This window comes from Schistocerca piceifrons, chromosome 2, assembly GCF_021461385.2.
Source record: "Schistocerca piceifrons isolate TAMUIC-IGC-003096 chromosome 2, iqSchPice1.1, whole genome shotgun sequence".
Classification (NCBI taxonomy): Eukaryota; Metazoa; Arthropoda; class Insecta; order Orthoptera; family Acrididae; genus Schistocerca; species Schistocerca piceifrons.
This window is the reverse complement of record NC_060139.1, coordinates 276648994-276662968: the sequence shown is the minus strand read 5'-3', so window position 1 is coordinate 276662968 and position 13975 is coordinate 276648994. Positions and strand designations below refer to the sequence as shown.

Below are 13975 nucleotides of genomic sequence, written 5' to 3'. Positions count from 1 at the left end.
CCGACTTAATTAGACTACATTCCATTATCCTTGTTTTGCTTTTGTTGATGTTCATCTTATATCCTCCTTTCAAGACACTGTCCATTCCATTCAACTGCTCTTCCAAGTCCTTTGCTGTCTCTGACAGAATTCCAATGTCATCGGTGAACCTCAAAGTTTTTATTTCTTCTCCATGAATTTTAATACCTACTCCGAATTTTTCTTTTGTTTCCTTTACTGCTTGCTCAATATACAGATTGAACAACATCGGGGAGAGGCTACAACCCTGTCTTACTCCCTTCCCAACCACTGCTTCCCTTTCATGCCCCTCGACTCTTATAACTGCTATCTGGTTTCTGTACAAATTGTAAATAGCCTTTCGCTCCCTGTATTTTACCCCTGCCACCTTTAGAATTTGAAAGAGAGTATTCCAGTCAACATTGTCAAAAGCTTTCTCTAAGTCTACAAATGCTAGAAACGTAGGTTTGCCTTTTCTTAATCTTTCTTCTAAGATAAGTCGTAAGGTCAGTATTGCCTCACGTGTTCCAGTGTTTCTACGGAATCCAAACTGATCTTCCCCGAGGTTGGCTTCTACTAGTTTTTCCATTCGTCTGTAAAGAATTCGTGTTAGTATTTTGCAGCTGTGACTTATTAAGCTGATAGTTCGGTAATTTTCACATCTGTCAACACCTGCTTTCTTTGGGATTGGAATTATTATATTCTTCTTGAAGTCTGAGGGTATTTCGCCTGTTTCATACATCTTGCTCACCAGATGGTAGAGTTTTGTCAGGACTGGCTCTCCCACGGCCGTCAGTAGTTCCAATGGAATATTGTCTACTCCGGGGGCCTTGTTTCGACTCAGGTCTTTCAGTGCTCTGTCAAACTCTTCACGCAGTATCGTATCTCCCATTTCATCTTCATCTACATCCTCTTCCATTTCCATAATATTGTCCTCAAGTACATCGCCCTTGTATAGATCCTCTATATACTCCTTCCACCTTTCTGCTTTCCCTTCTTTGCTTAGAACTGGGTTTCCATCTGAGCTCTTGATATTCATACAAGTCGTTCTCTTATCTCCAAAGGTCTCTTTAATTTTCCTGTAGGCGGTATCTATCTTACCCCTAGTGAGATAGGCCTCTACATCCTTACATTTGTCCTCTAGCCATCCCTGCTAAGCCATTTTGCACTTCCTGTCGATCTCATTTTTGAGACGTTTGTATTCCTTTTTGCCTGTTTCACTTACTGCATTTTTATATTTTCTTCTTTCATCAATTAAATTCAATATTTCTTCTGTTACCCAAGGATTTCTACTAGCCCTAGTCTTTTTACCTACTTGATCCTCTGCTGCCTTCACTACTTCATCCCTCAAAGCTACCCATTCTTCTTCTACTGTATTTATTTCCCCCATTCCTGTCAATTGCTCCCTTATGCTCTCCCTGAATCTCTGTACAACCTCTGGTTCTTTTAGTTTATCCAGGTCCCATCTCCTTAAATTCCCACCTTTTTGCAGTTTCTTCAGTTTTAATCTACAGGTCATAACCAATAGATTGTGGTCAGAGTCCACATCTGCCCCTGGAAATGTCTTACAATTTAAAACCGGGTTCCTAAATCTCTGTCTTACCATTATATAATCTATCTGATACCTTTTAGTATCTCCAGGGTTGTTCCATGTATACAACCTTCTTTCATTATTCTTAAACCAAGTGTTAGTTATGATTATGTTGTGCTCTGTGCAAAATTCTACCAGGCGGCTTCCTCTTTCATTTCTGTCGCCCAATCCATATTCACCTACTATGTTTCCTTCTCTCCCTTTTCCTACACTCGATTTCCAGTCACCCATGACTATTAAATTTTCGTCTCCCTTCACAATCTGAATAATTTCTTTTATTTCATCATACATTTCTTCAATTTCTTCGTCATCTGCAGAGCTAGTTGGCATATAAACTTGTACTACTGTAGTAGGTGTGGGCTTCGTATCTATCTTGGCCACAATAATGCGTTCACTATGCTGTTTGTAGTAGCTTACCCGCATTCCTATTTTCCTATTCATTATTAAACCTACTCCTGCATTACCCCTATTTGATTTTGTGTTTATCTTACTGTAATAAAAATCCGTTCATACAATTTGCTTGAATTGTTGTCTAGCGATCCGAGAAAGAAGGGTTTCTAGGCACCCTATATTAGACGAGTGGGCAAGGCACAACAGTCGGTTTGTATTTCTTTGAATCGTTTTTGATGTAGTTACTTCAAAAAACAGATGAAGACCAGAAACTAGTGTAAAAAATAATCATACAAATGAAAAATTTGGTAAAAATAGAGTGGACAGGAGATTTCAAAATTCCTCTTTGAATTGTGCGGATGCCGTCATTTTAAAACATTGAATAAAGAATAGACTGTATATTTAGTTGGCTCTCTAGCCTATCTAAAATAGTAAAAACTCCTCAAACTTCTTTCAAATATACAACAATGTTTATCCATAAATATTATAAAAATGGATATGTGTGTGTGTGTGTGTGTGTTTTATCCACATCTCCTCCTACAACACTGTACTTATTTGAACCAAATCACTGTGGAAGTAAGAACCACCTATCTGTCACAGTTCAGGAGCTATGACAGCATAAAGAAAGAGAGGTGTGAAAAACAGCCACATCATGTGCAATGTTTAAATTTATTACTTCCATGCTGCAATAAATTTCACAGACAGTATACACATACGCTGCTAAATGCACCTACAAAATTATACATGGCACCTAACGTTTCATAGATACATCATAAACTCTGAGGCGCGTGAAAAATTGTGCATCATGCACAAAGCTTCAATACATTTATTCTTTACTGAGGCTAAACCAATAGCTGCCTATATAGCTATGAAGAGGCACTACCATAGAGATGTTTACAAAATCACATTGTAGACACATGAAGCAGCTCTGCCCAGGATCCAGAAACTGTCCGGGATACTATACTTACACACTGATCAACCAGAACATATAACCACCTACCTAACAGCCAGTATGTCCACCTATGGTGTGGATAACAGTAGTGATGTGTCGTGGCATGGAAGCAATGAGGCCTTCATGTCACTGGAGGGAGTTGCCATCACATCTGCAAACAAATCACTTAACTGGCATAAATACCAGGGGTGGGGGTGGGGGGGATGACTTCTGACGCCACGTTTAATCACATCCCAGATGTGTTCAATCGGGTTCAGATCTGATGAGTTGGGGGGCCAGCGCATCAACTGGAACATGTCACTGTGTTCCTCGAACCACTCCATCACTCTCCTGGCCTTGTGACATGGTGCATTATCCTACTGAAAAATGCGACTGCTGTCGGGAAACATTATCGCCATGAAGGGATATACATGGTCTGCAACCAGTGTACAATACTCTTTGGCCATTGTGCCTTGCACGGGCTCCACTGGACCCATGGATGGCCACATGTATGTTCCCCAGAGCATAATGGAGCTGATACCAGCTTGTCTCCATCATGCACTTCAGGTGATTCGTCAGACCATGCAATGCTTTGCCAACATGGAGTGCCAATGGTCTCGTGCCCATTTCTGTTGCAGTTGCTGATGTCATGTTAACACTGGCACATGCATGGGTCGTCGGCTGTGGAGGCCCATGGTTAGGAGTGTTCAGAGAACTGTGGGTTCAGACACACTTGTACTCTGCCCAGTATTAAAACCTAATGTTTGTTCCACCACAGTTCGCTGCCTGTCCAGTTTTACCAGTCTGCCCCGCCTATGACACGTGTAATGAGGTGTGGACGTGGTTTCACCTTGGTTTCGCCACGTGTTGAAGACACTCACCACAGCACTCCTCGAACACCCAACCAGTTGAACAGTTTGCGAAATGCTCGTGCCGAACCTCCAGCCCATCACAATGTGCCATCGGTCAAATTCAGATAGATCACACACCTTCCCCATTCAACACTTGGACAGAACGCTCACTTATACCACATGCACTGTGTGTGTGTCTGACTAGTAGACATTTCTCGCCAGGTGACGCTGCTATCGCCTGGATGGATTTATGTTGATAGGAGGTTGGTGGTCATAATGTTCTGGATGATCAGTGTACATCTGTACATTATATGAATTTCTTTGTATGACAGTTTCATAATATCAAAGGTATTTTTACAAATACACGCACATGAAATTTTCTCTATATTACATCACAAACACAGTTATTTTTTTGTTTTAGTTTCTAATAGAGAATTAGCAAAATGAATACCCAGGCATTGCTGGGTTTGTCAGCTAGTAATTTACAAAACTGGAACTTCAAACCAGCTGATTACTGTAATGGCCACTGATTCCATCACCTATAAACATACCTGAAGTTCCGCCCAGGAAGGAGAGCGGCACTGCCAGGCTGCAGCTGGAAGCCTGTGACAGGGAAGGGCTGGGCTGGGCGTCCTTCTCCTGAGATTCGTCACCTTCTTTCTCGCAGGGAAGCAAATGTGGCCGCACTGTGTGCTCCACTTCCGTGTTATCTGATGGCACTGCTTCCTCGCAGTGCTGTACAGTTATGCTGTTTACATTCTCCTCCTTTGCACAGTTCTGAATTTCCATATTTAAACTGTTATGCGAACTATCTCGCTCCGAGTTTGAGGAAGACAAATTCTTACTGTACTGATCGGATTTCTGAGAAGCACTTTCCTGAACTGCCGGCTGCAAGCTTCCGTCAGATGCACTATACTGAGATTCAATGCTTTCAGCCGAACTCTTCCTGTAGTTCTCCGGAATGGGACTAATACTCGGATACTCATCATTTGTGTCATCTTTAGGATTTGAGCTTCTGCTTGAGAGGCTGCCTCCATCGTGGTCATTGTCACCACTGTAAAGAAATGCAGATGTTTACATCTAGCCTGGAATCAGAATAGCAACTAAAACAGAAATGCAGAAGCAGTTAACTGGTCGGTGGCACATAACTGAGTAAGAACATCATGTGCCAACGGCTCGTTTTGAGAACACAACCCTGTCAACCTCTGTCTGAGTGACAATGCTTATGATCGTGACTGGTCTATCAAGCATCTGATCATTACAGTACATGTAATTCACAAGTGTTGATTCCAAGTGACTTATGAAAACATATAAAGATGTATATTGTGAGGCCAATCCAATGATCATACCAAACTCATTTTCAATACTAACCTATATGTAAACAAAACAAGAAAAGACATATTGCTACTTAGAAGACACATCAAGTTGCAGACAGGTACAATTAAAAGACACTTACATAAAGCTTTCAGTCACAGCCTTCACCAGTAAAACAGAGACATACACCATTCACACACAGAAGCAAGCACACATCACACACACACCACCGTCAACTCTGGCATCTCAGGCTGGAATGCAACTATCATGTGGGAGCAGACAGCGATCTGGAGGGGATGGCGAAGGGACAGTAGTGACTTGGTGGTGGTGGTGGTGGTGGTGGTGGTGGTGGTGGAGGGGAAGATCCAGATGCTTGGGTAGTGAAGCAGTCATTGACATCAAGCATGTTATGTCCAACAGCATGTTGTGCCACAAGGTGGTCTACTTTGCTCTTTGCCACAGTTTGGCAGTGCCATTCATCCTGGTTGGTAGTCATACCAATATAAAAAGCTGCAAAATGATTGCAGCAGAGCTGGCAAATGACATGGCTGCTTTCACAGGTGGCCCAGTCCCTGATGGGGTAGGAAAAGCCTGTGATAGGACTGGAATAGAAAGTGCTGGGTGGGTGGGCAGGTCTTGCACCTGGGTCTGCCACAGGGATATGATCCTTGTGGCATGGGGTTGGCATTGAGAGTGGCATAGGGATGTACTAAGATGATGTTGAGGCTGGGTGGGCAATGCAACACCACTTTAGGAGTTGTTGGAAGTATATCAGTAGGATGTCCACATTTCAGGGCATGATGATTGGTAATTACAGACCTGGCGAAGGATGTGGTCCAGTTGGTCCAGTCCAGGGTGGTATTGGATGATGAAGGGGACACTCCCTTGTGGTTGATTTTTGGGGATGGTGGGAGGACTGGGGGTGTGAGGGCATGGGAGATCTGTTTGCAGACTAGGTCGAGGAGATAGTGCCTTTCCGTGAAGACCTTGTTGACACCCTCAGCATATTGAGCAAGGGGGTTTTTGTCACTGCAGATACGCTGTCCCCGGATGGCCAGATTGTAAGGAACGGATTTTTGGTGTGAAAGGGATGATAGCTGTTGAAATGTAGTTACTGTTGGTGGTTGGTGGATTTAGTGTGGACAGAGGTGTGGATGGAAAAGTAGGAGAGGAGGAGATCAACATCTAGGAAGGTAGCACACTGGGCTGAGGAGAACCACATGAAGTGGATGGCAGTTGGTTTTCACATTTAAAGGTAAGACATTAGTTTTAAAATAATCTTTAGTGTTTTAATAATTTATTTCATTAATTGATTTTATGACACATGTAATTACCGGTGTATGTGAGATTCCTGTCTTTCAATAGCCCATGGATTTTTCCTCAGTGTTGTATTTGGTATCCATGTTAGACTGAGTGTTGTTCTGGTTCTGTCTGGCGTCACCTGGCAAGTTATAGTCAAGTACCCAGGATGATGAACAACATCACAGTCCTGTCTGAGAAGTGCTGGTGGATGCACACAAACATTGTTCTTACCTGGAAACAATAATAATTTTATACACTGTGATTAGAAATGACTGGAATGAGTTCACTTCTTTCCATGTGGATCACATGACTATGACAACTAACACTGCAGAAGAAATGACTATTTCAAAAATGAAATCACAACTGACTAAATAAAAAACTGAAGTATCAAACAAGATCAATGTATGTTAGCAAATTTCAGAAGTACCAGAGCATCCAAAGACATAACAGAGATAAATAGAACTAATTACATTAAAAAATTGTGTCAGTTTGTCAAAAGCCCTAGAGAAAAACAACATTAATGCACTGATTGGGTATATCAATAGAGGGAAAATATTATAAACAGTTGACTGCATATAAGGTGATAAAACCACATACCAAATCAAGAGTCAGGCCCAGATACTTTGCTTTAATTTTGCACAGCAACAAGCTGCCTTTAGAAGTAGGTACAACACAATGGATCATTTGGAAGTTGTGAATGAAATTACAGAATGGTGCAGTGAATACGAATTACTGCTTGTCTTAGAGTTTGAGACAGCTTGTAATTCATTACAACAATATCTGTTTTTGTAACAGAATCTTACATTCTGGTATCAAAGTGTGTAACATGGTGCAGGTAGACATCACACACTAACTTGAAAAACACAAGACATAAAAAAAGAAAGTAAAAGAACACTTTCTACGATGTATCACAATTTTGCATGCAGGGATGTAGATTCTGCCTAACTTTAAATGTTAAACAGATCTTGAATTTGTCGGTATGTGGGCAGTGAATAGTAGTCTGTGTAAAGTAAGTGCTTTGTTTAAGTATTAAACAGAAACAGCAGATGAGTAATGTAAGAGAAGGGAAAATGGATTTTTTTCAAAATAGCTCTTATTTTCCTAATACACTTATATGAAGAAAACTAGAAGTAATCATCATTTCAGGGTAGATTAACAAGTCATAATTCGTTGTTGTCATAGTACTTACAGAAGCAGCCACCAAGGCTAATTCAGTCTGTTAAATGTATAACATGACTCACTCCACATCTCTCAATGCCCTCCTGCATGTTAGTTTTTGCAGAACATGACGTGTGAATGAGTGAGAAATGTGAAGACATGCTGGTAGAAAGATTTTGTTTACTGTTACAGATTGCTTTCTCAGAATATGTGTAGTTGAAAGGCAATCTCAAAGGTTGATCTCACAGTCAGGAAGATAATGCTTGCTCTGCCCGGCTGTCCCAATTTGTGTTTTTCTAAATCATTTCAGCTAAATGCTAGGATGGTTCTTCCATCAAGGCAACTGATGACCACCTGTCTTATTCTCATGAAAGCCTACTTACACATGTATTCTGTGTGTACATATATCTTCAAGCTATTTATTTGCATTTGATTATGCTGATTAATTCCATGTCACTGTAAGATGATCCATGGATGAATAGATAAACAAACATTTACATGTGATCATGATGTGCCTGGAATGAATTATTATTATTATTATTACTAACAGTGTGTAATCACAGAGTTTAGTACAATTTGTAACATATTAAAAGTTTGTTCCGAGAGAGTAAATGTCTTTGTTTTGTTGGTAGTACTTCTCTCTTAGCTTAGACAATTGAACATATATCCCAGACTGTTGCAAGTTCCTCAGGGCTTCAGAATGCCTTTTCTTTGGATTAACTGGAGCCTCCATCTTTGGATTAACTGAAGCCTCCAATAACATTTTCCAAACTCATAAGCAAACTATCATCTTCCAATCTAACAAAGACCTTGAGCATCGCAAGATTAGCATGCCTGGGAATAAGGGTGCATTGCAAGATTGCCTGAATCTCAGTTAAAATATTTTCAAGGCAATTTCTTCCTTCTGGTTCTATCTGAGCACAGTAAAATATTGGATTTTTTTTCATTTGCCCAGTTGCAAAGGACTGACACCAGTTTTAAAACTGATCTTTTTTCATAATATTGAATTCTACAACAACAATAAAATAATTGGAAACAGTAAAAAAAATTGGTATCATTGAACAAATTCTTGTCTCACTTACATGTCGAGCTTACTATTTACCAATAACTCATACTACAATGCTCAAATTCAAATAAAAATATATTTTCTCCCAAACAACTGTTTTGCATTTGAAATCACTGATATTTGTTTCAAACTGCACAAGATCACACGACAGATGTTGATAATATTACAATTTAAGTAGTTTGCTTTCAGTGACTTTCTTTGCAGTGGCTGGCATGGTTGAGTTAATTAGTATACTTGACTGCAAATATTATTAGTCTTGAAAGGCATTAGACCAAATTTGGTGAACTATATAAGCATGATAAAAACAAGTATATGTCATGCATTAGCAAAGTAGATGATATAACCAATTTACAGACTAAGAACAGTAATGTCCTAGTTGAGCAACCTTCTGCTTCTTGTGTTAAGCTGTGTCTAATAGTATCTTAGTATACCAAGAGAAATATTTCATACATTGTGTGTGTTTATGAGAAAGGATCTACACTGCGTAAAGATGTAACAGTGATGTGGTAATTTGGTCAAAATCCGAGTGATTTGCAAGTGTGCATAGGTAAGTGTGGAGATACTAAAAATGTTAATTAATTAACATCCATTATGGATTATATTTTGAGACCTGTGACTGTAAATTAGAATAAAAAAACACAATTCTGATAATGAAGTTCTACTTTATCCACTACTTTTCAATGCTTATTCGTTATTTGGTTTCATATTCAACGGTTAAGCATCTTGTACATGCTGGTGGAAAACGTGATGGTTAATGATCTTAACACATAATGGATAAAATAAAACCATGCCTGGCACAGAATTATATGTTTTTTCATCATAAATGAACAGTGTATGATTATTACATGGCATTAATCTACCTTGTTCTGAATGTATAAAAATGTAAGAGAATTGCAGTTAGGTATAACTGAATGAGGTAGTGTATTTGTTAAAACACTGGGCTCTGATTCTGGAGGCAGCTGCTCTGTCCAGCCATCTGGATTTAGGTTGTACCAAATAACTTACAGGAAACCCTAGGATGATCCTTTTAAGAAAAAATAAGGTGACCACTTATTATCTCCTTGTTACATACAAGTGTATAAGCATCCATATGTCTATAAACATGACTTAAATTTTTTTCTTTGTATTAACCTGAACAATCCTTTATCACAGTAAAGTTATCCTTGTGCAAATAAACTACTCATACTCAAACAAACACTTCAAAAGAAATAAACTGCTGTAAAAATCTACAACGTTGATTTCATCAGCATTAATCAGTTTTACTTCAGTTCGGGCTAGAATGCCTATAGAAGACACATATACCATGATCTGTAGCAAAGGCACTACTTTGAGTAAAGCTGCAATAATCTACTTTAATATTTACCGTACTTAAACTCGCAAAAATATGATCAATACGATATAAAAGAGGTGGCTAAATGTGTTAGGGTAACAAATGTCTACAACTGCAACTGTAATCAACAGAGCTGCGTTCTGTGTCATTGTTTCTGGCAGATAAGCAACAGTGCATTCTTAAAATGACATAGGTGCAAACTATCATTCTAAGGATAGCAACAGCTGTTACCTCAAATAGTTGTCACAACGCAAATTTCTTGACGGTTTCCGTATAACAATAGGAGTCTCATTTAGGAAAGGAAATACAACATTCTTAAGTAACTTTAAAAACAATAGACATTAGATACAGCAATTTTACATACAAAAAACAACTTCCCCGTCGTTGAAAGGCTGATGAGGAGTCCCCGTCTGTGTACCCAATATGTAGCTTGATGCCTTTTTTAGTATTTTTGGTAGGGGCATTTTGATGATATTCAACAGATGACCCACAAAGTGACATGTAGCCTAAGTGCGGCAACGCAACATAGCATAAACATGATATTCGTCGTGTCATGTAGCGCCGGTCATGTACTCTACTCAGATCCGTATTATCCTTCCGGCATCACTTGCCGCTACTGTGACATGCGGATCTACAACAGCACAACGCCACTTCATTATTCATAACAACTTCTCCTCCTCCTCCTCCTCCTAGCAAACGCTACCGATATTTGTATAAGGTCGATATTTTAAATGCACTACGTTCGATTAACTGTTGTTGTTTATCGATAATTTAAAGTCCACGACAATTAGTGTTGTCAGTATCGATATAATCATGGTAGTTCGAGAGTATTATTAGTTTCAAAAAATGCTGTAAAAAAGTAAATTCGAAATTTTTGTTACTAAGCATTGTTATTTTCTTTCAGTGCTAATCGAACATTTTTTGGCTTAGAAAAGGCCTTTGATAAAGTTGGTAAAGAAAAACTGTTCTGCATAATGAAGGGAAAAGAGGTACCCACTCCACTTAATACCTAAACGTCGTAACAAGGCTATAGAAAAATACGACAATCACGTTGGATTTAAACTGAGAACTGAATAACTTTTCTTCACTAACAGGTGGTGTAGCATTTCGGCCATGCTTTTTAATACTGTCTCGTTGTAACCACAATGAAGTCCAAATCCGAAAGTAGGGTTGTTAATGAAGTACAAGCCTAACATTCAAAGCACTTTTATTACGGACACCAAAGTACAGACAGAACAGAATGCTTCCTGGACAGAGTGTCCTGCTATTTATACAAATATCGAATATTCCAGAATAAGCATAAATAAGGATTTTCGACAATCTTCTAGAAATGATAAATACTAAATAACGAATACTTGTTGGCCATCGGATATGAACCGGCGACCCGCAGCACGACAGCCGCGACGCCAACTGCTTCTCCACATGAGCTTTAGAGCAGTTCGCAGCATTACTCCCTCTCCTGAAGAACAGCGACCAGCTGTTTCAGAAGGTCTCTTTGGAGCCGACTATAGAATTCCAGATCTAGATTTTGTCAATGGCCTTCTGTATGGCAGCACTGGAGAATCCTCATATACCTATTGCCACATCCTCTTCACTACAATGAGCATTAAAGGTGGCATCTTCCATGAAAGCTTTGCAGTCATCGGGTAGGCCTTCAGTTTCCTTGCGTGAAAAGTTGCCGTCGTCGATCTGCGCCTCAGGATTGTAGTAAGGCTTCATATGGAGTACACGGATGACTTCTTGATGAAGGGTGATAATACTCGACTTCGTATGTGGCGTCTGATAAGTGACAAAGGGTAGGATACAACCCAAAGTAGTGTATTAGTAACTTTACCAATAGTCTCAACTTTACCAACAGTCGCACTCTGTGCTCAGGTGTAAAGATCCATTCCAATTTCTTGGGCTCTACCTCACTTGCTGGTGCTTGGCATCATAGTGCTCTCTGTCCTTCTCCTGGGTGTCCAAGGACCATATGCGAGCCAGCTGTCCCGATTCTTTAATCCTGTAGATGGGGTGTTTCACGTAGCCATCACAAGTATTGCCCAGTTGCAATGAGAACAGTGTTGTCATTTCGGGCTTACGACTGTGACGCAGACAAAGTGGTTTGAAGCATGTAACGTCTTGCTTCGCTGTTATATGTGAACATCATGAAGGGCTGTATTGTTTACCTGTCTTTCTTCTCTACAGCAGTATATGTCGAGAACATATCCACCAACGTTTTGTTAAAGGGTTCTGTGAATCATTTGTCTGTGGATGACACGTATCTAGCACCCTGTGATATCACATGCCCCAGAGGTAATTGTGGCACTTACTTCCGTGACTGGCGTTCCTTACAGTGCTCACAAAGTGTCTAAGGAATCTCTGGAACCCTGGCCAGTGATATCTACATCTGAATCTGTGTAGACCCTTCACGAATCCGAGGTGACTAGTTGTTGGAACGACGTGGAAAAACTTCAAGACAACTGGGCGCAGATGAGTTGGGATAAAAAACACCATTTCCACCCCACTGAAATATAGTTCTTCTTTTACAATAGTCCATTTATTAAACGAAATTCTATTTCGATCTGTTCTTCCTTCTTCAAAGCTTCTACGGCTTTCAGCAGTACTGGATCTTTCCTCTGTTCAGCAGGAATCTCGTTTAATCCAGTGATGATTAACTTTTTACTTTCGTTGTTGTGTTCCAACAAAAGATTCCTTGAAAGGCAATTGGCATCTTTGTGTTTGCGACCACTTTTGTATTTCACTGTGATGTGATACTTCTGAAGGCTCAGTGCTATCTTATCAATCAACCCAATGGACGCTCCAGGTTAGTCAGCCACCGTTCGCAACAGAGAATAGTTTGCCAAATAAACATGGCCAGAACTTGTTTTATAGCCCAAACAGCTGGAAGGCATTCTTTCTCAGTTTTAGAGCAGTTCACTCAGATTTGGAGAGTAGTCTGGTGGCATAATCTATTACCTTTTCAGCATCTTCCTGATGTTGTTCTAGAACTGTCCCTATACCATAAGCACTTGTGTCAAAGTGAAGGGCTGTCTCAACAGTCTCATCATACAATGCTAGAACTGGATAACACGTTAGTATCTCCTTAAGGACAAGTAAAGATGTTTGTAGTCCCGCTGCAGTAATTCTTGGTTCAGAAGTCCTTTGTGAGTAGTTTGAGCACAATCCGAGAAAACTTCTGCTGAGGGCCTGGACAAATCTATGACTCCTATTATTTTCTCTGGATAAAGATGGACTCCGTCGCTATTAACTAGGTACCCCAAGATTTTTATTTCTTGGGCGATGAAGAGGCACTTTTTCAGATTCAGGCAGAGGCCTATGGTCTGGACACATTTTAGCAGTGTTGTCAGGCATCTTAGATGTTCTTCAAATGTCTTTAAGAAAACGACAATGTCATCCAGGTGACAAAGAATCATAGTGCATTTAAGGTGTCAAAGCAGGTTATCTATAATTCGTTTGAAGGTCGAAGGACTGTTATATAGTCCAAACACAACTTTGAACTCACAGACACTGTCAAGTGTTATGTGGCGCTACTGGACTTTTTCACTGAAGTTGCGGCTCGATTGTGACGAAAAACGTACAATTAAAGTTTGATCGATTTGTTTGACAGCTAAATTTTGCTAGAAATACATAAATATAAGATGTATTCACACTTTTTGAAACTGAATACCAAAATAAAATAAATTGGAAGTTAATTTCTTTCCAGTATCTGCCATTACCTGGTTCAGAAAAACTGTCAACCCTGAAACCCTTTTTATTTTTAAATTGAACAATTCCTTAGCAGTCAAAACAAAATGATTTTTACCAGTTAGTCTTTGCGTCAGTTGACCTTTAGTACTTTCTGGCTCAGCTAAGACAGCATAGCTACAACCATCTTTTCAAAAACTGAGCATTTCTTTAGCTCATTAGAGACAACATTAACCTTGCCAAGTCTGGGAGCTGAATAGCGTCCCCACAACTGCCGCTTATAAGTCAGTTTAGCAGCTCACCTTCCTTGTTCATACTTTCAAACAGAACAATGGACTGCTCTGAATGTTCTCAGAAG

The 13975-nt window shown here is 39.8% G+C and overlaps 1 protein-coding gene across 2 annotated transcripts in view; it reads right to left on the bottom strand.

The window, feature by feature from the left end:
- Nucleotides 1–10622, bottom strand: part of LOC124777464 (TBC1 domain family member 16) — a 99921-nt gene extending 89299 nt beyond the window's left edge. For both annotated transcript variants that reach the window (XM_047252887.1, XM_047252888.1), the window contains exons 1-3: nt 10295–10622; nt 6409–6607; nt 4312–4814 (exon numbers count right to left, since the gene is read on the bottom strand). In XM_047252887.1, the coding sequence (XP_047108843.1) occupies nt 4312–4814; nt 6409–6607; nt 10295–10394 (802 nt within the window). In that variant the 5' untranslated portion in view covers nt 10395–10622. The remainder of the gene's footprint in view (nt 1–4311; nt 4815–6408; nt 6608–10294) is intronic.
- Nucleotides 10623–13975: the final 3353 nt, after the last annotated feature.